At 45.7% G+C, this 22481-nt stretch overlaps 1 protein-coding gene across 1 annotated transcript; it reads left to right on the top strand.

Moving 5' to 3' along the window:
* Nucleotides 1-3340: 3340 nt before the first annotated feature.
* Nucleotides 3341-12017, top strand: LOC123136248 (L-arabinokinase). The gene is made up of 29 exons (XM_044555583.1): nucleotides 3341-3651; nucleotides 3739-3915; nucleotides 4017-4100; nucleotides 4237-4313; nucleotides 4962-5028; nucleotides 5315-5372; nucleotides 5469-5536; nucleotides 5621-5683; nucleotides 5849-5902; nucleotides 5988-6090; nucleotides 6179-6288; nucleotides 6403-6522; nucleotides 6819-6875; nucleotides 7044-7213; nucleotides 7312-7471; nucleotides 7678-7761; nucleotides 8256-8375; nucleotides 8723-8853; nucleotides 8933-9014; nucleotides 9296-9383; nucleotides 9556-9599; nucleotides 9709-9804; nucleotides 9903-9979; nucleotides 10068-10277; nucleotides 10372-10537; nucleotides 10933-11004; nucleotides 11116-11322; nucleotides 11611-11711; nucleotides 11855-12017. Exons 1-29 carry the CDS (start codon nucleotides 3538-3540, stop codon nucleotides 11955-11957), a joined length of 3063 nt encoding a protein of 1020 aa, XP_044411518.1. The 5' UTR covers nucleotides 3341-3537; the 3' UTR covers nucleotides 11958-12017.
* The last annotated feature ends 10464 nt before the right edge of the window (nucleotides 12018-22481 follow it).

Here is a 22481-nt window from a genome sequence, read left to right as displayed (position 1 = left end):
TAAAACCCGAAACTTTTTAAGTGACCAAAACAGGACTTCTCATATATAAATCTTTACCTTCGGACCATTCCGGAACTCCTCGTGATGTCCGGGATCTCATCCGGGACTCCGAACAACATTCGGTAACCACATACAAACTTCCTTTATAACCCTAGCGTCATCGAACCTTAAGTGTGTAGACCCTACGGGTTTGGGAATTATGCAAACATGACCAAGACGTTCTCCGGTCAATAACCAACAGCGGGATCTGGATACCCATGTTGGCTCCCACATGTTTCACGATGATCTCATCGGATGAACCACGATGTCAAGGACTCAATCGATCCCGTATACAATTCCCTTTGTCTAGCGGTATAGTACTTGCCCGAGATTCGATCGTCGGTATACCGATACCTTGTTCAATCTCGTTACCGGCAAGTCTCTTTAGTCATTCTGTAACACATCATCTCGTGATCAACCCCTTGGTCACATTGTGCACATTATGATGATGTCCTACCGAGTGGGCCCAGAGATACCTCTCCGTTTACATGGAGTGACAAAATCCCAGTCTCGATTCGTGCCAACCCAACAGACACTTTCGGAGATACTTGTAGTGCACCTTTATAGCCACCCAGTTACGTTGTGATGTTTGGTACACCCAAAGCATTCCTACGGTATCTGGGAGTTGCACAATCTCATGGTCTAAGGAAAAGATACTTGACATTAGAAAAGTTTTAGCAAACGAACTATACGATCTTTGTGCTAGGCTCAGGATTGAGTCTTGTCCATCACATCATTCTGCTAATGATGTGATCCCGTTATCAACGACATCCAATGTCCATGGTCAGGAAACTGTAACCATCTATTGATCAACGAGCTAGTCAACTAGAGGCTTACTAGGGACATGGTGTTGTCTATGTACCCACACATGTATCTGAGTTTCCTATCAATACAATTATAGCATGGATAATAAACGATTATCATGAACAAGGAAATATGATAATATCTAATTTATTATTGCCTCTAGGGCATATTTCCAACATAAACCACACATATTTTCTATAAATCTTGTTTTAGATCTTGGAACTTGATTTTTGTGGTTAACGAAGATTTGACGAATTAGGTAATTTAGCCTATGTGAAGAAAAAAAGAACGCAGTGTCTTATCTGTTTGTATTTTAATAATATATATACTACAATAGACAGACGAGTCAAGTGTGGTGACGATTTCCCCCGCTAGAGCCAAGGGATGGTCTCTTTCTTCATACATCGCCACCCTTGAACTTATCTTGGTCCAAAGAAGTCATGAGGCGACATGTTTGTCTTTTGACCAAGCGATTCAGAGCAAGGAGAAAGAGGAACAAGATGAAAGGCGCCCAGCCCGCCCATTTATACTCAAGGCGAAGACGGTGATCTTATAGCCCGTTCGGAGCCTCTCCAGTCTCCTTAAAGCAATTTTAGCAGACCCCGCATCCGTCCGGCCCGTAAAACATGTTTGCAGTTCATGAAAAAACGTCTTTGCGGGCCGACACGCACGACTGCGGATGCAGACCCCGCAAAGCCGACCCGTAAAAAAACATATTCGCGGAATATGCTTTTTTACGGGTCGACTTTGCGGGGTCTGATCTGGCGCAGCTCCTCCCGGCCCGGAAAACCTAAATTTGCACTTTGATTTGATCCAACATAATGCATTTTTTTACTTTTTCAACAATATTGGATACATAAAACATCACCAAATCTTTGCTAGAATAGTAAGACCAAAGAAAACAAGAACCATAAGTATGCATTTTAGAAGATTTCCAACTTTCATAACTGCTCCCACTAGTTGAAGCAAAATCTTCTCCATGCACTCATTGTTGATCTGCGGATTCTTGATTTTGCATTCTTCATTCTTCATTTTTGGTTCGGTAGAAGTAGATGTTGCTTCCACTCTAGTTGCACGTGCAGCCGTATCATTGTTTTCTATTCTACTAAGGAGTGCATCAACATCTATTAACTTTCTTTCTATCAATAAATCAATGTATTGGCTATCCCAAAACCAAAATGAGCATTCATCTTCCTAGACAAAAGAATGACCATGTTCGGAATGAGGATCCGCAATTGAACCAAAGAATGAGCTATCAAAACGAGCTACATCAAGTGTACGTACCCCGTCGTTTTCACATTTGAAGAACAACCATCCGGGGTGCTTCAGCGTGGCCGAAGTAAGCCGCAACACTGTCTGCATGCAGTCGTCGCACTGTATGAGTGGCAACGGCGAGCCACACAGCCGCTGCGCGAGCGCCGAGCCCGGTGGACGGCCGGACGAATCCATGGCCGCAAATCGTCGGTGGCGCCGGGAGGGCGAACCCGTCCCTGCATGCGGCGATGCGCCCTTGCCTGGGCTGCGGGAGAGGCTCCCCGACCACTCCATCGCCTGGGGCAGCAACCGGCGGCCGGAAAAATCCAAATCCGGCGGCCACGCGATGAAGTGCCGCAGATCTGCAAATCCGGTGGCCTGCCGACACGGGGGGGGGGGGGGGGGGGGGGGGGGGGCCTCGTGCGCGTGATGGCCTTCCGGCGTGCTCCTGCCGGCTGCTTCCGTCAGAATCTTGGGCGGCGGCGCGAGGGGGGAGAGGAGAGGTGGTTGGTGGGAGAAAGCGCGGGATGAAATGTCCCACCACCAACCGCTTCCGCTAATATGCAGGGCACCGCAGCCGCGAGGGGGAAACCTGCGTTTTCCCGGGTTGGGGTCGGGATTTTGCCGTGCCCCCTAAAATTTTTTGCGGGCCGGGCCGAGATGCGGGGTCTGATCGGACTAGTTTTTCCGCCCCGACCCGCATTTTGGCGGTTATTTTACGGGTCGGGGCGGGATGCGGGGTCTGCTAGAGTTGCTCTTACTCCGCTCCGCATGACGAGCTCGGTTTGAGCCGCTCCCAGCAATTGTGCTGGCGCTCCCTCCGCTCTGGAAGCTGCAGTTGTGGAGCGGAGAGGATCCGAACAGGGCCTTAATTAACGGAGTCTCGGCCCTGCCTGAATCCACAAGTATTTGGGTGGTAATGGGAGGGATTTTCGATTTTCTTTCTTTCAGGATCGACGAATACACAAGTGTCCGTTGGGTGATAATGGGAGGGTATGCGGGAATCATTGCTGCAGATAAACCCCTATCCTATCCTACTCTACCCCTCTCTCCCTCCACGTCACTCTCATCATGGCTCAAATCAAAACTGAGATTGACTCCACAGTCGAGCGTTGCGTGCCCGTGAGTCCGTGACACGGACGAGTCCGTCACCCAGCACAGCAGATCGCCGGAAGAGGATAAGCGATAGCGGCACAACAAACCGGGCACTAAAAGAGGGCCGGCCGCGGGACTCGGATAGAACCAAACGTCCACGCCCCGGACTCTCGCTCACTCCCCGTCCCGCGGGAGGAGGATGAGATAGCCCCACGACTTACTATAAGAAGGCCCGATCAGCCGACCCAGTCCTCCCAGCAGTACACGCCAACACAGTGACACCAGCGCAGTCACCGCCCGGAGCAGAGCAGGAAGGAGAGGGAGGGTGCGGCCGCGGCGCGGAGGATGGTGGCCCGGGGAAGCGGCGCCGAGGAGGCGCCGCCGCCGGCGCAGCAGCGCCTCGTCTTCGCCTACTACATCACCGGCCACGGCTTCGGCCACGCCACCCGCGCCCTCGAGGTCCGCCTCTGTTTCCTCTCGGTTGGGGGTGACCGATGACGCGCGCGTCCTCCCCTGACCTCGGATTTTTATGATTAAATCGCGCAGGTGGTGAGGCACCTGATCAGCGCGGGGCACGACGTGCACGTGGTCACCGCCGCGCCGGAGTTCGTCTTCACCACTGAGATCGACTCCCCCAGCCTCCACATCCGCAGGGTCCTGCTCGACTGCGGCGCCGTGCAGGCCGACGCGCTCACCGTCGACCGGCTCGCCTCCCTCGAGAAGGTCCCGATCCCAACCCCACCTATCGTGTCGTTTCTCTTTATTACTATCCCCGCCTCGCCTTGCGGCTGACTGACTGATCGTACGGTGGCTGCGGAATGCAGTACCATCAGACGGCCGTGGTGCCCCGCGAGGCGATACTCAGGACTGAAGTGGAGTGGCTCCACTCAATCAAGGCCGACTTAGTGGTACTTAAATATTTTGTTCCTCTTCTGGCGACTCCTGCCAGTTGATTTCTACTGTTATATGATATCTGAAATCTCCATGAACCCTTGGCATGCAGCATCTGAATTCAGAATTATGTTGTCTGTTGACCATGGGCAGGTTTCGGATGTCGTCCCGGTGGCGTGTAGGGCAGCTGCAGATGCTGGCATTCGCTCCGTGTGTGTCACGAATTTCAGGTGAGTTGTTCCTCTGTTTGCTTCGTTCTAAGTGTTGTAAATACCATGAGGCTGTACAAACGGCCGAGCCAGTTGTCATGTAATAGGTTGTACCCTGAGTATTTTAGGGAATCAGTGTTTACTTACTTGCTGTAGTCATCAACTCAACTAATTTATGCCTATTTTCTGCTGCTAACATCTTGATGCCATGGCACATACATACTGATGTATTTTTTGTAACTTCTTTATGGTCTGTGCATAAATTGTTGTCTGCTATATTTAAGCCACAAAATTCTGCAGCTCTGTGTAATGCTAACAATACCATATAGTTATAAAAAAACAATACCTTATAATTCAATTAGCCCCTCCGTTCACAAATATAAGTTGTTTTAACTTTTTTCTGAATCGGATGTATATAGACACGTTTTAGTATGTTTGTTCACTCATTTCAGTTGGTATGTAGTCCATATTGAAGTACTCCCTTCATCCCAAAAATTTAGTACAAAGTTGAGTCACTTATTTTGGGATGGAGGGGGTATTTGTTAACGGAGGGAGTGGCTTTTATCTGGAACTGACAGGCAGTATGCAACTAATTGTTTTTATATTTTTCATAGTCATCTTATTTTGGTTTCCATACAGAAATGCCCTGATCTTATCTCCAATTTGCAGTTGGGACTTCATTTATGCAGAGTACGTTGTAGCAGCTGGAAATCATCATCGCTCAATTGTGTGGCAGGTGCCCTGCTTGCAGACTTAGTTCCTTATTGTAGCACTTGCTGGCATGCTAAATTCAAGTTTAAAAGTTTTCTACCTTTAGGATAAATCTTGTATATATGCTGGTTTGTCATTAAATGCAGTGTTAATTAGTTGGCTGGCACTAAGTTCTAAAAGCATCCTCCTTCCAGAGCTGAAATCGACATCTGTATTTTTCCTTAATATTGGCCATTCATAGTGTACATATGCAAGCTGCGATTTATTACGTTTGTTTAATAACCATGTACACCTGTTGACAATAACTGTAGATAGCAGAGGATTACTCACATTGTGAGTTCTTACTACGACTCCCTGGATACTGCCCTAGTATGTCCCCCCGACTGAGTGATGATATTTCCAAAGATCTTAAATATTGGCTTGCACTTCTCATGAATAACAAGTGACTGATTTTATCTTCTACAGTGCCTGCTTTCCGTGATGTTATTGATGTGCCTCTTGTGGTGAGAAGATTACACAAATCTCGATCCGAGGTCTGTATGATTCTGCTTGAGAATGTTACTCTATAAACTAATCCATATTATTTGTGTCTAACTTCTACAATTTTCATATATCAGGTGAGAAAGGAACTAGGGATTGCAGAGGATGTTAAGGTGGTCATTTTCAACTTTGGAGGACAGGTGAGCCATTAACTAAGCAGGACTTTTTTCTAATACGTGGATGCTTTACTTCATTTTAATAAACTAACTGATGGCAGCTAATCACACATCTGTTAAATTTTGATCTTTGTTTTTTATACTAGTTCAATATTAATGTCATTATGATGATACTACTCTATTCTCCAGCCGGCAGGATGGAAATTGAAGAAAGAGTGGTTGCCTGATGGTTGGCTTTGTTTGGTACCGTTTGTTTGACGACAATTTATTTACTTCCTTTCAGTGCCTTGCCAACCTTTCTGACTAAAATTATGCTATTTTCTGACAGGTATGTGGTGCATCTGATACTCAAGAGCTTCCTCCAAATTATGTCAAGCTCGCAAAGGATGCGTACACACCTGATTTAATGGCAGCATCTGACTGCATGCTTGGTAAACACAATGTTATACACATCGGTGTTATTTTCTCTGTTTTTCCTTTTCTTGCCCGACACATGACAATTGTGGCTCTCGCATGTAGGGAAAATTGGATATGGTACCGTGAGTGAGGCTTTGGCGTACAAGCTGCCATTTGTATTTGTTCGTAGAGATTATTTCAATGAAGAGCCTTTTCTGCGGAATATGCTTGAGGTTAAAACATCTCTGAGCATCACCTTACATAAATGGTATTTCAGGCTATATAAGACTGTCATTCAAGTAATATGACACGCTGTCTTGTATTCTCTTTTGTCCCTTAAAAAACAGCATTATCAATGTGGCATTGAGATGATACGGAGGGATTTACTTACTGGACATTGGAAACCTTATCTGCTACGTGCTTTAACACTTAAACCCTGCTATGATCGTCCAATAAATGGTGGCGAGGTAATCTACTTTCCGCTCCCAGGTGCAATATTTGTGAATGTTATTTGCAAACTCAATTAGAAATCATGTTGATGATTACATTTCCACAGAACAACCAGGGACAGTTTGGTTTTAAATATAAGAAGCATTTAAATAGCTTGCAGAATCAGTTCTTCCAAAAAATCAGGAGGCAGCAACTTAATATCCCGTTTCCTGTTTTCCTTAGAACAAGATATAACATTTATGCAGTCCAGTCCACTTATTAGATTGCATTGCAAACCCTTTTATGCATTCTAAGCTTTTGTTTCTTCATTCAGGTGGCTGCACATATCCTCCAGGATACTGCTGTCGGGAAGAAGTATATTTCCGGCAAGGTGAGTGACTGTACATATAATAATGCCGACTATGATCATTGAGCTTATTTCACCTTCTATTGTACCTTGATTTTTTCTGCTTTGGAAATTTTAAACTATAAACTTTTGTTAACAAATTTCACATCTTTTGCCCTTATTTAATAAACTTGTTTGATTGTACAATCATAGTTGAGCGGGGCAAGACGATTACGTGATGCCATAGTGCTAGGATACCAACTACAGAGGGCTCCGGGGAGAGATGTAGGAATTCCTGAATGGTATTCTCTCTCCGAGAAAGAAATCGGTGTTCGCCCAGCAGTAGCACCCGCGTCTCGTCGGATTAATGGAAGTGCAGAATCGTAAGTTCACATTTCCTTTCTTTTTCCTTCATATCATTTGCCGATTCTCCAAGAGTGTATGCTGTTATGTTCCCATTCTATATCTTACTTTTTGTCAGATCTTTTGAGGACTTCGAGATTCTCCATGGAGACATGCAAGGATTAACCGATACTATGGCTTTCCTGACAAGTTTATCTGGGCTTGTTGGAAACGATCCGAGGATCCCTGAGAAGCAATCCCGAGAAAGGACTGCTGCTTCTGTACTCTTTGACTTGCAGGTATGCAGTTCGGCCTTTTCCAGTCCCTCAATAGTGAATTATGTAACCTGTCCCAGGTTCTGCTTCTTTTCCCTATACTAGACTAGATAACGCAAAAGTTACAACCATGTCTGATGACGCGCCCTTCATTTTCTTGATACTTGAGGAAAATATTTTGTCAAATGAGATTCGTATGCAGTGTTAATTAGTGATTTGTTCTGTTGCAGGAGGATATATATGTTGCAAGAGCACCTGGACGATTGGACGTCATGGGTGGCATTGCAGATTATTCAGGAAGTCTTGTACTGCAGGTAATTCTGAAAATAGTTTTGTTCTTGTGCTATGCTTGCATGTCAATTTTATGAAAATAGTAAACTCAATTTTCAGTATTTACAGATTCTTCCATTATGTGTTTACTTTGCTTTTAGTTTGTTTCTCCTCCTATGTCTCGCGTCATCATAGGGTTTATCCTGGACTCCTGTGTGCATTGTGACATGATGTGCTTACATGTACTATCTCCAAATGCACACGCCTGACATAGTGATTGATTTCTTTATTAGATGGTGATTAGTTTTGTGGGTTGTCAGTAATATAGGTGTTTGGAACATTTTGAGGCTCTGTCCTTCTCCTCCAGAATGAATGGGTTATAGCAGGGATTGATTATCTATCTTGATATTTATCAGCATTCTACTTTTCTTTACAAATACCACCTTAGGGAATTGGTCCATTCAGTTTACTTCAGTAAAATGGAAGGGTGTTAGTTTTTTGGCATGTCTAATTGACGTTGTGGTTGTCCAATTACCAGATGCCCATTCGAGAGGCCTGTCATGTTGCTATTCAGAGAAGTGATCCTATCAAGCAGAAGCTATGGAAGCATACTCAGGCTAGGCAGCTAGCAAATGGAGCAGTGCCGATTTTGCAAATTGTATGTATAATTAAATCTCCAAGCTTCTTTATCTTCGTATCTTGCACACAGTCATGGGTTCATACAGGTTTTCTTTTTCACCTCTCATTTCTTGCATTGCCCGCTGGATAACTAAAAAATGTACTCCCTCCATCCGGAATTACTTGTTGCTCAAATGGATGCATCTAGCATTGTGCTAGATACATCCATTTGAGCGACAAGTAATTCCATACGGAGGTAGTAGCATGTTAAGTTCCATTTTCTCGTTCTTCTGACATTCTCTTTCACAGAGAGCAACCAGCCAGAGTAGATGCGACATGTTAAATTGAATGTGTAGTCTCATTTTGGACAACTGGATGTTTGTGCAGGTATCATTTGGCTCTGAATTGAGTAACCGCGCACCAACATTTGATATGGACCTGTCTGATTTTATGGATGGTGACAAACCAATATCATATGAGAAGGCCAAAGAATATTTCTCCCAGGACCCATCTCAAAAGTAAGAAAAATGCTTATCTTTCCTCTCTAAGTGATAACATGGCATGTGTGTTCTTATTGACAGAACTGTTCTATCTCAGATGGGCTGCCTATGTTGCTGGAACAGTTCTTGTGTTGATGACTGAACTAGGTGTTCAATTCACAGACAGCATGAGCATTTTGGTGGGTATTGAGCCTTTCTACTAAGTTTCATCAAAACTCTTGTCACGGTTTAAAATATGTAACAGCTCATCTATTTCCCTCCTTGCTCAAATTGGGGAGGTGTGCTTTAAGAATTCATCAGCAAAGGACGTTGTGTGTTAAATGTTAATTAGCCATCAGATATCTTGTTTCACATTTATTTCCAAACAGTACTTTAATTGATTGAATTTTCTTCTGTCATACGTAATTGTAAATGGACTGCTTGTATGGCCACCTTTTGATATTCTTGTTTGGATGATCAGGTTTCTTCTTCTGTTCCTGAAGGCAAAGGTGTCTCATCTTCTGCATCAGTGGAGGTTGCTACAATGTCTGCTATTGCCGCAGTCTATGGTTAGTACATTGATTACAGCGATACATGTTGCTTGTAGAAAAATCTTATAGAATGATTCTTATTTTAGTTCACATTATTTGAACTCCCTACTTTGTCTGCAGCTACTGGTGCACATTCAACTTAACTGAACATGCTAAATGGCATTAACCCATGTGTTTTCCTTTGCTGTAGGTTTAAATATTGCTCCAAGGGATCTTGCTATACTCTGTCAAAAGGTACGGTATTTATAAAGATAAAGTTACCCCTTGACGGGTTCAAACTGTGTTGCAATCATCACTTCATCTTCTGTTCAAGTTATTCATCCATTGGTAAACAATTATGCAGGTTGAGAATCACATTGTTGGAGCTCCTTGTGGTGTAATGGACCAAATGACATCTGCTTGCGGAGAAGCCAACAAACTTCTGGCTATGGTTTGCCAGGTTAGTGAGGGTTATCATGTTCCAATAGCTGGTTGATACAATCATTCATCCAGTCCAGCTCTCTGATCTTTGTATTTATTTTGTCAACTTCCGTGCAGCCTGCTGAAGTGAAAGAATTGGTCAGCATTCCAACTCATATACGATTTTGGGGTCTCGACTCTGGGATACGACATAGGTAGATCTTGTCCTGATTGTGCCTAGTGTACTCCTGAGCTGCTTTCAGCACTGAACTGAAGCTAATTGCACTCTTTTGTGTTGTGTAGTGTTGGTGGGACTGATTATGGATCTGTGAGGGTAGGCACATATATGGGACGCAAGATGATTAAGTGTGCTGCATCTGACCTAATTTCTCAATCCTTTCCGTCTACTCCCACGCAATCGTGCGACGCTTCTGAAGAATATGAAAAATATGGTGTGGATCTTCTGAAATCTGAAGCTTCACTGCAGTATTTATGCAACCTACCACCTCATAGGTCTGCTTTACGTTACTAAAATTGGCGAAGACTTGTGATTCTGCATTGCGTTTTCCTTGTTGTGTAGATTCACATGCTAATTCTTCTACTACAGATATGAAGCTGCCTATGCAAGAGATATACCTGAGTTTATTACTGGGGATGAATTTATGGAGAAATATGGAGATCACAACGATGCAGTAACAGTTATTGACCCAAAAAGATCTTACAGTGTGAAGGCTCCTACTAGACATCCCATATACGAGAACTTCCGTGTTGAGGTTTACTATCTTAAACCGTATTGCCAATTCTTCCGCATAATGGTTGTTGATGATGACAACTTACAGGGTTTTTTCTTTTTCGTTTTCTTTCCATTTTCATGTGTTTACTAATTTTATACTCCCTCCGTCTCATATTAGCTGTCGCTGAAATTGACGTATCTAGTAGACAACTACTAATATGAGACAGAGGAAGTATATCTTACCAATTATTTTAGAGCTCTGAGCTCAAAAGCATTTAAAAAGCTTGTTTTCCCATACAAGCTGCACACAGAGAGGCATTTGGTTTTATCTTAAGCTAGATAGCGTCAAAAAAATCTTAGATAAAACCTGTGATTATATGCTCTCGCAAACAGCTTTAAGATTTTCTTTTTAAAAATATATCATCTGCTATGTAGGCCTTCAAAGCATTGTTAACAGCAGCCAAAACAGATGAGCAACTTTCAGCCCTTGGAGAACTTATGTATCAGGTAAATTTCATGCGTTCTGACACTTGGTTATCAATCCATGTGCTTCTGTATTATTTCAAATTCAGAAATTGTGGCATACTGTTGACCCTCTTGTTTTCTCCTTGATGGCAGTGCCATTACAGCTACAATGCTTGCGGGCTTGGTTCTGATGGGACTGATAGGCTGGTGAATCTAGTACAAGAAATCCAGCACAGGAAGACCACCTCGCAACATGAAGGCCCGAGTCTATTTGGTGCAAAGATCACTGGTGGAGGTTCTGGTGGTTCAGTTTGTGTTATTGGGAAAAATAGCCTGAAAAGTAGTGAAGAGATTTTCGAGGTAATTGTCCATGTACTCCCTCCGTTCGGAATTACTTGTCACAAAAATGGATGTATCTACAACTAAAATACATCTAGATACATTCATTTCTTGGACGAGTAATTCCGAACAGAGGGAGTATTTTTTTTGTATTAGTGAACACCCTGAATTCTCTATTACAACCACACTAACTCTCCTCTGATTTCTGATCCCAAAAGATAGATAAATCTTGAATCCTTCCCCAAAGGATAATCACAATTCACCATTGTATCTGTGAATACTAACTCAATACTTGTTGGACCCTTTCAGATCCAGAAAAGATACAAAGCAGCCACCGGTTACCTACCAATTGTCTTCGAGGGTTCGTCTCCCGGTGCTGGCAAATTCGGATACCTGAAGATCCGATGGCGGTCGGCATAACAACCGCCTGACTTCCAACATTTGTCAAGACAAGACATATCGAACAACATGGCACTTCATTCCACCAGTAGATTAGACATAGTAGTGTAGTAGTGGTATACAATAATGTCAACAATCTGGTGCAAACTTGCAGAGCAAGTGCCGCTGTTGAATCTGTAAAGGATGCTTCTGATCAAATCCAATTTGTCACTAGGCAAATTAGATACGAACGTGTGATTGGTCCTGGAACTTTGTAGGTTGTTCTGCCCATGGCTACGCGCAGATATTGCCGAATAAAGATGCCAAAATTGCAAGCATGTATTGGTTTAGCATATACTCCCTCCGTCCGGAAATACAAAGAGGATGTATCTAGATGTATTTTAGTTTTAGATACATTCCATTTTGTTCATTTTGATGACAAGTATTTTCGGACGGAGGGAGTACGTATACTTGAAGAAGATTGTCGAATTTGCCACACCACGCCTGGTTGCGTAATGCGTCTGATCTGAAGGCAGAATCTGACTGACTGTCATCTTTGGTCACAGATTGGTTGCATGTTAGCACAAGAGTGCATTTGGTCGCAGATTGTTGAATGCTAGTACTCTCTGGATCAGCCAGCCATTTGTGATAGCCACGGGCTGTCTACCGACTTCGACTATTCCGAGGCAGCCATCAAGGGCCACCTCCCCGGGCTCCTTGCAGTTGCGGTGACAATAGCTTGGTTCTCAAGCACACCATCAGTCATCAGATGGTTTACCGGCAAGAGCAGCAAGGGGGCTCTGTTTCAGCTGGCAAGTTGGCGACCCGGGAGAGATCTGAACATGAAGGTGTGGTAATAGCCTGATCATGAACAGTGTTGAGCGAGTGATCTGCCGACCTGGAACGATCACCCAGCAGAGCCCCGATGTAAGAAGTTGCTGTTTGCGGAAATTGACGGCGAGAGTGCCTGGCAGAAGATGCCCCCGTTTCTGTTTCAGAAATGCGACATTTTGGACATGGACATGGACGACGTGTTTTCGAACACGCAAACGCAACTTTGACCGTCGCTGCTTTTCGTATGAATATGCAACTTCCAGGCACAGCAACCTCGTCTATTTCTGTATGTCGGCAGTGTCTATCTATCCATGCATCGCCGTCGATTTCTGCTCCGGCGATCTGGCAAAGATGTTCCGAACAACCTTCCGATTGGATATCCCTTTCGGAGGACAAAAGTTTTCGATTGAATTTCTCTTTCGCTGGGTCCAAACTGACCCAGAAACTTCATCAAGGAGAAAGAGCGAGCAGGCCCACTCTGCTCCTGTGCAGATGCACTGTTTGTTGTTGTGCCTTTGGGGGCTGAGGCTGTGGCTGGGCCATGTGTTTTGATTGGCCCTGGGCCAGCCTACCCATGCACTGTCCATCTCAAGAAAACCTTCCAAACCACCAACTAGAGCCTGCTGCCAGGCTTTAAATCAGACTATGTGTAGTTTTTTTAAAATAATTAGAGCACGAGATAAGGAGGAAGATAATGCCATGCAAACCACAAGTTATGTCTTCCAATGAAAACATATTAGGTGCAGTGCCAGTGTCACCTCAGCACATATTCTGGTCAGATGCATGCACTTGGTTGGACATGAAGCGCCATGGGGGTTGAACTTGAACAATGGATCTAAGCTTCTGGCCTCCAGTGTGATCCTTGCACTGTTGCTACCTCTTCAATGCTAGATTTGGCTGTTCTTTTCTTCCTTCCACATCTAGTTCCAAGATCTAGTGGTGTACTCACCTTGACTTCAGACATGGTAGTGCATACTTATAATATTTTTCATGGACAAAAAAGCCCTCTGAGGGAAGCTCTCGCCCCCGTCGCTCCCGCGAGCGGCGGCTGGCGAGCCCCCCTTCTGCCCGCCCCCAGGTCCTCCTCCTCCCCCTCATCCCCTCGCCGTCGCCAAAAGACGCCGCCGGGCGAAGCCTGGCCCGCGTCGGCGGCGGCGGGGACTCCTTCCCTCCTAGTGCGGCGGTGGCGGCGCGGGTCGCCCCGGCGGGCAGGGGCGCTGTGCTGCGGGCGGGGCGCAGCGGCGGGTCTGCACGGGCTGGCGCTGGTGGCGCGGTCTCTCGTCGGGGCCGCGGTGGCTGCTCGGCGTCAGCAACGGGCGCGCGGTGGTGGCTGCTCGCGCGCGGGCCCGATCTGGGCCTGGGGCGGGCCCTGCAGCCGATGCGCGGTTCTGGCGGCTGCCTCGTAGCTCGCTCAGCGAGTAGAGGCGTGGTGGTGGCAGTGGTGCTCGGCGGTGGGAGCGGTGTGGCAGGGGACGGCGGGCCTCGCCGGATCCGAGCCGCTGGGCGCAGGTGGTTGCCGCGGATCTGGCTCTGGCCGGTCCGGCGGCGCGGGCCGTAGGGGCCACCGGTGTGCAGGCGTTCGGGCAAAGGTGGAGGAGGGACCAGCGGCCGACGTGGAGGCTCTTGGGCTCCGGGGCGGCGGCCCCGGATGTGGTGGTGGCGGCTTCGGCCAGGAGGTGGTGCGAGTCTGGTCGCGGTGGATCGTGGGATCCCGTAGCCAGAGTGAGGTCGGCCTCGGCAGGGGTGGTGGTTAGTGGGCGGCGGTCGGTGGTGGCAAGTGGTCGGCACATCTCCGGGAGAAATCTTTGCTCCGGTCTTCACCGGAGCCGACGACGGCGGCGCCCGCGTGTGCCATGATCTTTCTTGGAAGCGTCGTCGTGGAGGTGCTCCCTCTCCCCACGGCTTGGGCTCCGGAGGGAAACCTCAGATCCGCTGGATCGGGCGATGGAGGCGTGTTCGCGTCTTTCTCCTCCTTGGGGGCATCGTCTCGGAGCCGGCAACGACTGAGAGACTGGAGGATGATGGCATCTTCGCCGTCGATGGCGGCATCTTCGCCGCGTGGTTTGCTGAGGCGGGGCGCTGGTTCCTGTTTGGCAACGATGATGGCGTCGAGAAGAGCTTGGGTTGCGGCGTGGTCTTCGGTAGTCGGTTCTTCCCGACGTGTCCGAGGTGCTCTTTTGGGCATGGTCGGCGCAAGTCCTGCATATTTCCCTTGTGTTGCTCGTCGTCAATGTCGGAGCTGTCGGTTGCTTGCGCGTGTGGCCATCCGTTGGCATGTGCCGTCGTGGCTTCTGTTCATGTCAGTGGCCAGGTTGGCCGGTGGTGCCTATGTCATGTGGGTTGTGTTGTATCGGTTTTAGCCCGGTTTTCCGTCAATTAACCGGGCAACTCTCTTCTTCTTAATCAATGAAAATGGCAAGTCTTTTGCCTCGTTTTAAAAAAATATATATTTTTCATAATCTTCAACGTGAGGCTTTGGATATGTTTTCCTTGTCATGCTATCTGGAGTTTGCATATTAGGGAAGTATTTTAAGAATCTGCGTGATCTTGTTGAACTGTTTTCATAAAAGCAATACATATAGCTTTCTGTTTTTCATGTCGAGAATTTTAGAAGGTTGGCAGTACAAATCTGAAAGGACTCTACGTACTTGGGAACGGCGGGAGGTTCTCGAATTTGTGTGTATGTGGCTAAAGCAGGGACCATAGAATTATATGACTCTTCGGGTTATATGACGAGTAGGGCCCGATCCTGATATTATTGGTGCAAATACCTCACACTAGCATTTCTGTTTACGAGAGGATGAAAAGAACCTTAGATCATATCCTAGCAATGTAAAGCAGAATAAAACTTTCTTTGTGGCTAGTGCTATCGCAATGGCAAACATGAGATGACACCACTCAAGCTAAAGATACCTCCTTGGTCCTTGCTGAGTATGTAACCATACATATTTATTATCGCCTAGCTAGGGAAATTTTCTTTTCACAGCATATAAAAAGAACACAATGCAAAGAAGGATTTGCTTATTGTAGCGACCACACAATTTCAATAGGATAACATGTGATCGTCTGACTGTCAGCAAGTGTGAAGCAGCGAGGAGCTTGCGACAGATCTGCCTGGTGATGTACAAGTGTGAGGCAGGGCATCTGTAGCATGTGGAAATGACCATAATGTATGGGGTCATATTTACTAGCAAGGACGCACATGGCTTACTGGTATATCTACATGCAAAAGAGGCAAGAAAAAAAGTTTTGCACCTTTTGGGGCATCCCACAAACTATGGTCAACATAAAGATACATATAAGAGGTTGTCTGATGAGAGGTATTTAGAAAATAAGATTAGTTTTAGCTTAAATTTAAACCGAATTCTATAACTCTTCCAACAGTCGGATGAGTTTAGGTGGACCTTACATTAGAATGGAAACTTTTCTGTTAACTCACGATTCTTGTTAATTGTGATGTCTCAATCGATAATAATAAAATATGGAAGCTCAAAATTTTGTTAAGAGTTCACATCTTCCTCCGATTTTTACGTCGAGGGGTGGTCTTGACAAGAGATAATTTTGCGCACTGTAATTAACAAGGTAGCAAGAGTTGAGTCTTCTACCACCACAATGGGTCGATCAAACATCGCTTCTTTGAGTGCAAGTTCGTTCGAGTTGTTAGATCAATCGACCCACGTGGCATTATATCCTCTGTGCAATGTGCAGACTAATTTGGCAATTGCTTGCATGGTATTGATAAAACAAATGCCTTCCCATATCCTGCTGGGGGCATCAGCCTTATTTTGGGCTCGTTTACTATCCAGGAATGACATGGTTTTTGATAAAACATAAAAAATCATCTTCTTTGCCAGTTATTTATGTATTTACTTATTGGCTCCGTATGCAAGGACGGAGCAAGGAAAATGAATGAGGGGTGCTAAGTTTTGTCAAGCTATGTTGGAGAGGGCCAAACAATTGAAATATAATTCTAGAAGCAAGTAATCAACAATGTAAATAAAAAAATGTTGCCCCACCCCTTGTCTCCGCCACTATCGTATGTGGTCTTTCTGCAGCGCCTGGGGGACCGGCAGTTGTTTATAGTGGTGGCTATCCGGTTGAAGCATACAACCAGCACCGTTTACCTAGCACACATGGCGGTTTAGTATGTGGATCTGTCGTCCAGCACCATAAGCCCTATATTTTTGGGAAATGTTAATGGGCGAACGTCAGATTTCTAGCAAGTTCCAGCAAATGCTCTGCCTGATGTTGGATCACATGGACAGATCTTGGCGCAAGAGGCCTTGCCATGTCAACTCTTGCACTCGTCCGCGAGACACAAAGGCGGCGTGAACGCTATCCTGTCCAAACAGAGCCACGAACTGGATTGACTAGCACCTCAAGCCTCCACTTGAAGACCTGGGATCAAATCTCACTTCTTCCTCTCTTTTTTTTTACTATGGGGCAAAAATATGCAAATATTGTTTTAGGTACATGGGATTTTTTTTTTAAAATGTAAATGGTAGATTTATAAATTTTGAACTTGTCACATGGAAAATTTAAACATTTTTTTGTAATGTTCACATGTCAAGTTGTTTTGTACACATGGCAAAAAAAATTAGAAAAATCTTATGATCCCATAGCAAATTCATTACATTTTATCTTCCAAACATGGCAATTTTAGGTTTTTTTAATTCTCACATGGCAAGCTTGTGATTTTTTTATCAATTATTTGTGGAATTTAATTACTAAGAGCATGGCAATTTTGTTATTAAGAGCATGACAAATTATTTTATTTTAAAATAGGGCATTTTTTATTATTAAGAGCATGAAAATTTTATTTTAAAAATAGCATGGCAATTTCATTTTTAATGGCAAGGCATTTACTATTTTATCCATCATGATAATTTTTAGTGTGTTTATAAATTTTCAATTTTACTATATCGTGTCAATTTGTGTGCTACTTCGGTATTTTCCCCTTACTTTCTTTTTTGAAACTAACCGTATTCATTTCATCATGGAAAATCTTATCCTTTGGTGGCAAAAAAATAAATATCTTAAGGACTTACTTTTTATGTGCTCGAATCTGGGCTTTTTTCGCCCAGTTCTTTTGTGGGGGGCTCCTAGTGTTATGATTAGGGTGATGTTTGTCAGGGGGTCCGCACCGAGAGGCTTCCCACAGTGAACGAAATCGTTCTCATAGATTGAACCCCCCATGGGGGGAATCATCCTTCGCCCCAGGCAGCTCCTAGGTCTGAGGATCGTTGCATAATAAGGTCCCTATTTTTTCTCTATTGTCAAGCAATGTCGCAATCTAATTTTCTCTTTTTGACGTGCTAGGTTGTATGCATCTACATATGGAGATGCCGGGTTTGTACTCCGCGCGGTGTATCATCTTTGATGCGACGATTGAATGAAAAATCATTTCATTGGAAAAACAGAAACTGTTCAAAGAAACATCTCCAATCCTAATATTCACCGTCGGTTGAAATCGGCGCAAATATCATGTTGCACTGCATGCGTGTGCATGGGTGCGGCAACTGGTACTATCATGGATCATGTAGTGCAACATATGCGGCCGGGGCGAGGAGCTTTGGCAGTGACCGGTCGACTTGACTCTAGTGGCCGGTGTTCGTGACAGAGGAAAAGGGAGGGAGCCATCATCCTCTAGTATTTACCTTTTTCCTGCCTGCTAGATGATCGTGTCGGCAGGTTGAAGATCCTGGATATTTATCCATATATAGCTTTTTATCAAAACTTATTTTATTCGTTGAACTTTTTACTGCTGGTAGAGTAGAGTGGTAGTACTAGCAACTTTTTCACAGTCACTTTTTATGATAGGAAGGCCAAGTGGCGATGCTGAGCCCAGTACGCTTGTAGCCGCAATGATTATTGAAAACATGTTTGGAACAAAAAGAATTTTACACGAAATCCGTACATAGTCCAAAGAAAAAAAAATCCTATCCACGTCTTAATCATAGTACTTTCTTATTGGAGAAAATTGCTTAACTAGTTGCATTGTGACATATTTACATAACAACCTTGTATTTCATAAAAATCAACATGCACTCCAACTCGTTGGTTTTGTTGTTGCTGATTGTTGTTTTTATTGTTGACATACCCTGGAAAATATCCTTATAGTATTACCAATATCAAGCTGCAGTCCATCTCATTTTAGACTTGATGAAACTTAGCTTCTTAATAAATAAAACATGAATCTTAGTTTCGTAGCGATTTTTTTCTTCTGAAACTTAGTTTCGTATCTAAAACATAGTTTCACAACAAAATACAAAGCTGGAGTATGGGTTAATTCTTTCTTTTCGGTGGGAGTATGGGTTGATTCTCATAGAACACATCGTTCTTTTTACAAATATGGCAACAATCAATACTACTCCCTCTTTCAGAAGGAGCAGTGACAAGTGGGGGTGGCAACATTAGAGGATTTCATTATTGGTGGTGCTCCTTGGGTGTCGGGTCGTGTTTCAGGGTGAGAACCTAAGGTCTGATGTTCGTTGGTTGTGTCTGGTAATTGCCTTGCCGAACGTATTGTTTTGCTAGCTCGGACTTTCTTCAGGAAGAAAACTTAAGATCTTGCATCGGGCGACGACGGCGTTTGTGCATCTTCTTGAAGGCGTTGCTTTTGGAGAACTTTTATGTTTTTGGGTGTTGTTTTTTTGTGGTGATTTGTGTGCTGCTGCTGAGAGGAGTTGATCACTGTGGTGAGGCCTTTGTTTTTCCTTTTCTTTTTTTTCGTGTTGTGTGCATTCTGGATGTCTTTTAGACATGATCTTGTTGGTGCAGAGGATTTGTGTAATAGGTATCTTCGCAATATTAATATATTTCTCTTTTTTTTAAATACTGCTCCCTCTACAAACTAATATAAGATCTTTTAGATGACTAAAGTACATCATACAACCATATATTCTACATCTAACGAGCACTGGTACACAGTGTGCACAGATACACTAGTGAACTGCCCACATCGTCCTATTTTCATTATTATGCTAACAGATTCTTTTAGGTGAAAATGGCATGGAAAAGCGAATGCATTGTAGATAAATAAACCAGGAGAGAGCCAGGTGACAAAGCGGTGAAAAAGTTATGTGAGAATTGAAGACAAGTCCAGGGAGACGCGATGCTGATAAAAAAATCAAGGGAGAGCCAACTGAAAAAGTTGTGATGGTTTCTATGAAATTGTTCATATTTTGTATGTGTATTATTTAGGTTGTGGAATTGTATGAAAAATGTTTCACATGATCAGAGCTTTCTACACATTTCACATGTTTGAGCAATGTGTGATGTTTGTGTTGGGTTCTTTATTTGAAAGAACAAGAACAAGAAAAATAATTCACACTTATTTTGAAAACGAGGATAACCCCGACTTCTGCATCAAGCGATGGACACAATCATTTTTATTATATAATTCAACAGGACCCGAGAAAACAAATACATGGATCGACCCAAAGTCACCTTTCTGGCAGCCACAGTCGCTACTCCTACAAGCTTGATGATGTGCCCCGACCTTGCATCAACACACACCGTCTGATCAGGTGGCCTCACCAAGCTGTCTGCCGACAAGCCGAGAGCACCTACCGGTCTAGCAAACCCTCTACGCGCACCGCACACACATACTCTAGAATCAGTCATCGCCATCTTCCGCCATCCCACCTTCACGAGCGATCAATGCAATCGCCTTGTCAAGTCGTACTGTCGTCGATGCCACCATGATGCCAACCAACGCCACCACATGCACGCGTCCATCAACACATGTCTGTCGTCGAGGCTCCGTTGCGTCATGTGGCTAAGACCCGTTGTCGTCACTATGGTAGATGCGACACCGTTCCTCCTCTTGTCCCCTCAAGCCAGCACCTACTCCAAGATGATGCCCCCATGAAGCAGGATGAACCCAAAGGCCCCATCATTGTCCGATCCGGGAGTCCCAGAGCTAGGGTTTCCCTCGGGGCAGTCGAAACGAGGTGACGACAATTGCAGCCGACAATGCCTTCGAAAAGGAGACGACGACCAAGATGCACTACTGGAATTGGCTTATTTGCCGTCTGCCAATTCTTTGTCATCAGCTGGCTGACGGCAAAGAAGGTCTTTGTCGTCCGCTTACAGAAAACGGACGACAAAGAACAGGCTGATGGCAAAGAAGGTCTTTGCCATCAGCGGGTTCTTTGTCGTCCGCCAGCTGACGGCAAAGATTCTTTGCCGTCAGCTAGCGGACGGCAAAGAGGGAGGTGGGTCCCACTAACGAGCAACTTAACAAAAAACTAACGGTCCCCTCTTTGCCGTCCGCTAGCAGACGGCAAAGAGAAAAAAAGCGGACGACAAAGGGGGCGGACGGCAAAGAAATAACCTAACTAACGGCTCCCCCACCCCGCCCCTTCCTCTCTCTCTTTCTGTCCTCTCCCTGAGGAGACCACCACCGCCCCCACCACCCGCCGCCGTCCCTCGCCCTATCGCCCCGACCACCCGCCGCCCCCCTTGCCCCGTCGCCCCACCACCCGCCGCCGCCCCCTTGCCCCGTCGCCCCACCACCCGCCGCCGCCGCCCCTCGCCCCTCGCCTCGTTGCCCCACCACCTGTCGTGGTTCTAAGTCTGACAGTAATGTAGGGGGGTACTAAGGAGAGGCAAGATCCTAGCTATGGAGTAGTTGTGCACACAAGAGTTTTACAAGTTCAGGCCCTTCTCGGAAGAAGTAACAGCCCTACGTCTCGGAGCCCGGAGGCGGTCGACTGGATTATATGTGTGAGAGTTACAGGGTTGCGAACCTTTCTGCCAGTGGAGGGGGGTGGCTTATATAGAGGATGCCAAGACCCGAGCCAGCCCACGTAGCGGAGGGTTAAAGTACATTAAGGCCTGGCGTTATTGGTAACGCCTTACATAAAGTGTCATCATGACCATAAAGACTACTTAATTACAGACCATTTGGATACAGAGTAGATCTTGAACTCCTGGTGGTCGAGTGAGTCTTCATGGTCGAGTGTCTTCAAGCTCGTCGAGTGTCTTCCAGTCAGTCGAGTGGAGTCCCTCTAGGTCGACTGGAAGATGGCTTCATCTAAAGATGTCCTCGGGGAGGGTACCTTAGACAGGTCCATGACCCTACCCTAGGTACATGACTTCATCATTAGCCCCCGAATGGATCGAGGTTTGAGTGAGGAAGGAGTTGAGAATTCTTCCGACTCCTCTTTCTATGCTATGAGTACGTCTTGTTCTGGATCAAATGACTGTAGGTGACGGCATCAACTTCTTTTTCAATCACCTTGATCCATTCTGGATGTAGGTCGAGTGATCTTTCTACACTTGGAGATCTCCGAGCGACGGATCACAGGAGATCTTTCGTCTGACAAGTTGCCCTGCGGTTAGCGGATTTAGTGGGATCCGAATTTCGGTAAGCGCGTGAAGCGGAGAAGACCCCGGTACTCGGATGGGATAAGACAGAGACGCCTCGATTCCCGCGCCACCTTTTTCGCCACGTATCCCTCGCGCGACTGTTTCAGGATTTGATAGGATTGCCCGGGTCCACCAGTCAGCCACTCGGAAGCGACTCCATACAAGGAACCGGGCGGAGGTTTTTGAACAGTGCTCCCTCATTTTCCCCTTCCCCGTCTTCAGATTCACCCGCTGCACTTGCCATCTGTTCAACGTCGTTGCTCCGTACCAGCCTCGTCGGCGACAATGGTGAAGGAGAAGATGGCGGCTTTGGAGCGGGCGAAGAAGGCGACGGCGCAGGCAAAGGGGAGAGCGACCAGTCGGTGTGGATCCTCGTCGCGGTCCCGCCTGCCACAAGGTTGGATCCAAGGGGATTGGATCCGCTCGACCATCACCCAGAAGGATCTCGACGACCTGGCCAACGAGGGTCTGATCGAGCACGGAGCAGCGAGGCTTCCGGGGAAGGAGTGGCAACCGCAGCCTCAGGAGGGTGAGTGTGTCCTCCTAGCGACTCATGTCGATCGTGGGTTTTCTTTGCCGCCGCATCTTTTCTT

Source organism: Triticum aestivum, chromosome 6B (assembly GCF_018294505.1).
Source record: "Triticum aestivum cultivar Chinese Spring chromosome 6B, IWGSC CS RefSeq v2.1, whole genome shotgun sequence".
In the NCBI taxonomy this organism is placed as follows: domain Eukaryota; kingdom Viridiplantae; phylum Streptophyta; class Magnoliopsida; order Poales; family Poaceae; genus Triticum; species Triticum aestivum.
This window is presented reverse-complemented; position numbering and strand designations above follow the sequence as displayed.

Coding starts and splice junctions, on each gene's coding strand:
- LOC123136248 (XM_044555583.1), top strand. CDS start 3,538: ATGGTGGCCCGGGGAAGCGGCGCCGAGGAGGCGCCGCCGCCGGCGCAG. Junction 6,876..7,043: donor AGAAGTATATTTCCGGCAAG/GTGAGTGACTGT, acceptor GTACAATCATAG/TTGAGCGGGGCAAGACGATT. Junction 7,472..7,677: donor CTGTACTCTTTGACTTGCAG/GTATGCAGTTCG, acceptor GTTCTGTTGCAG/GAGGATATATATGTTGCAAG.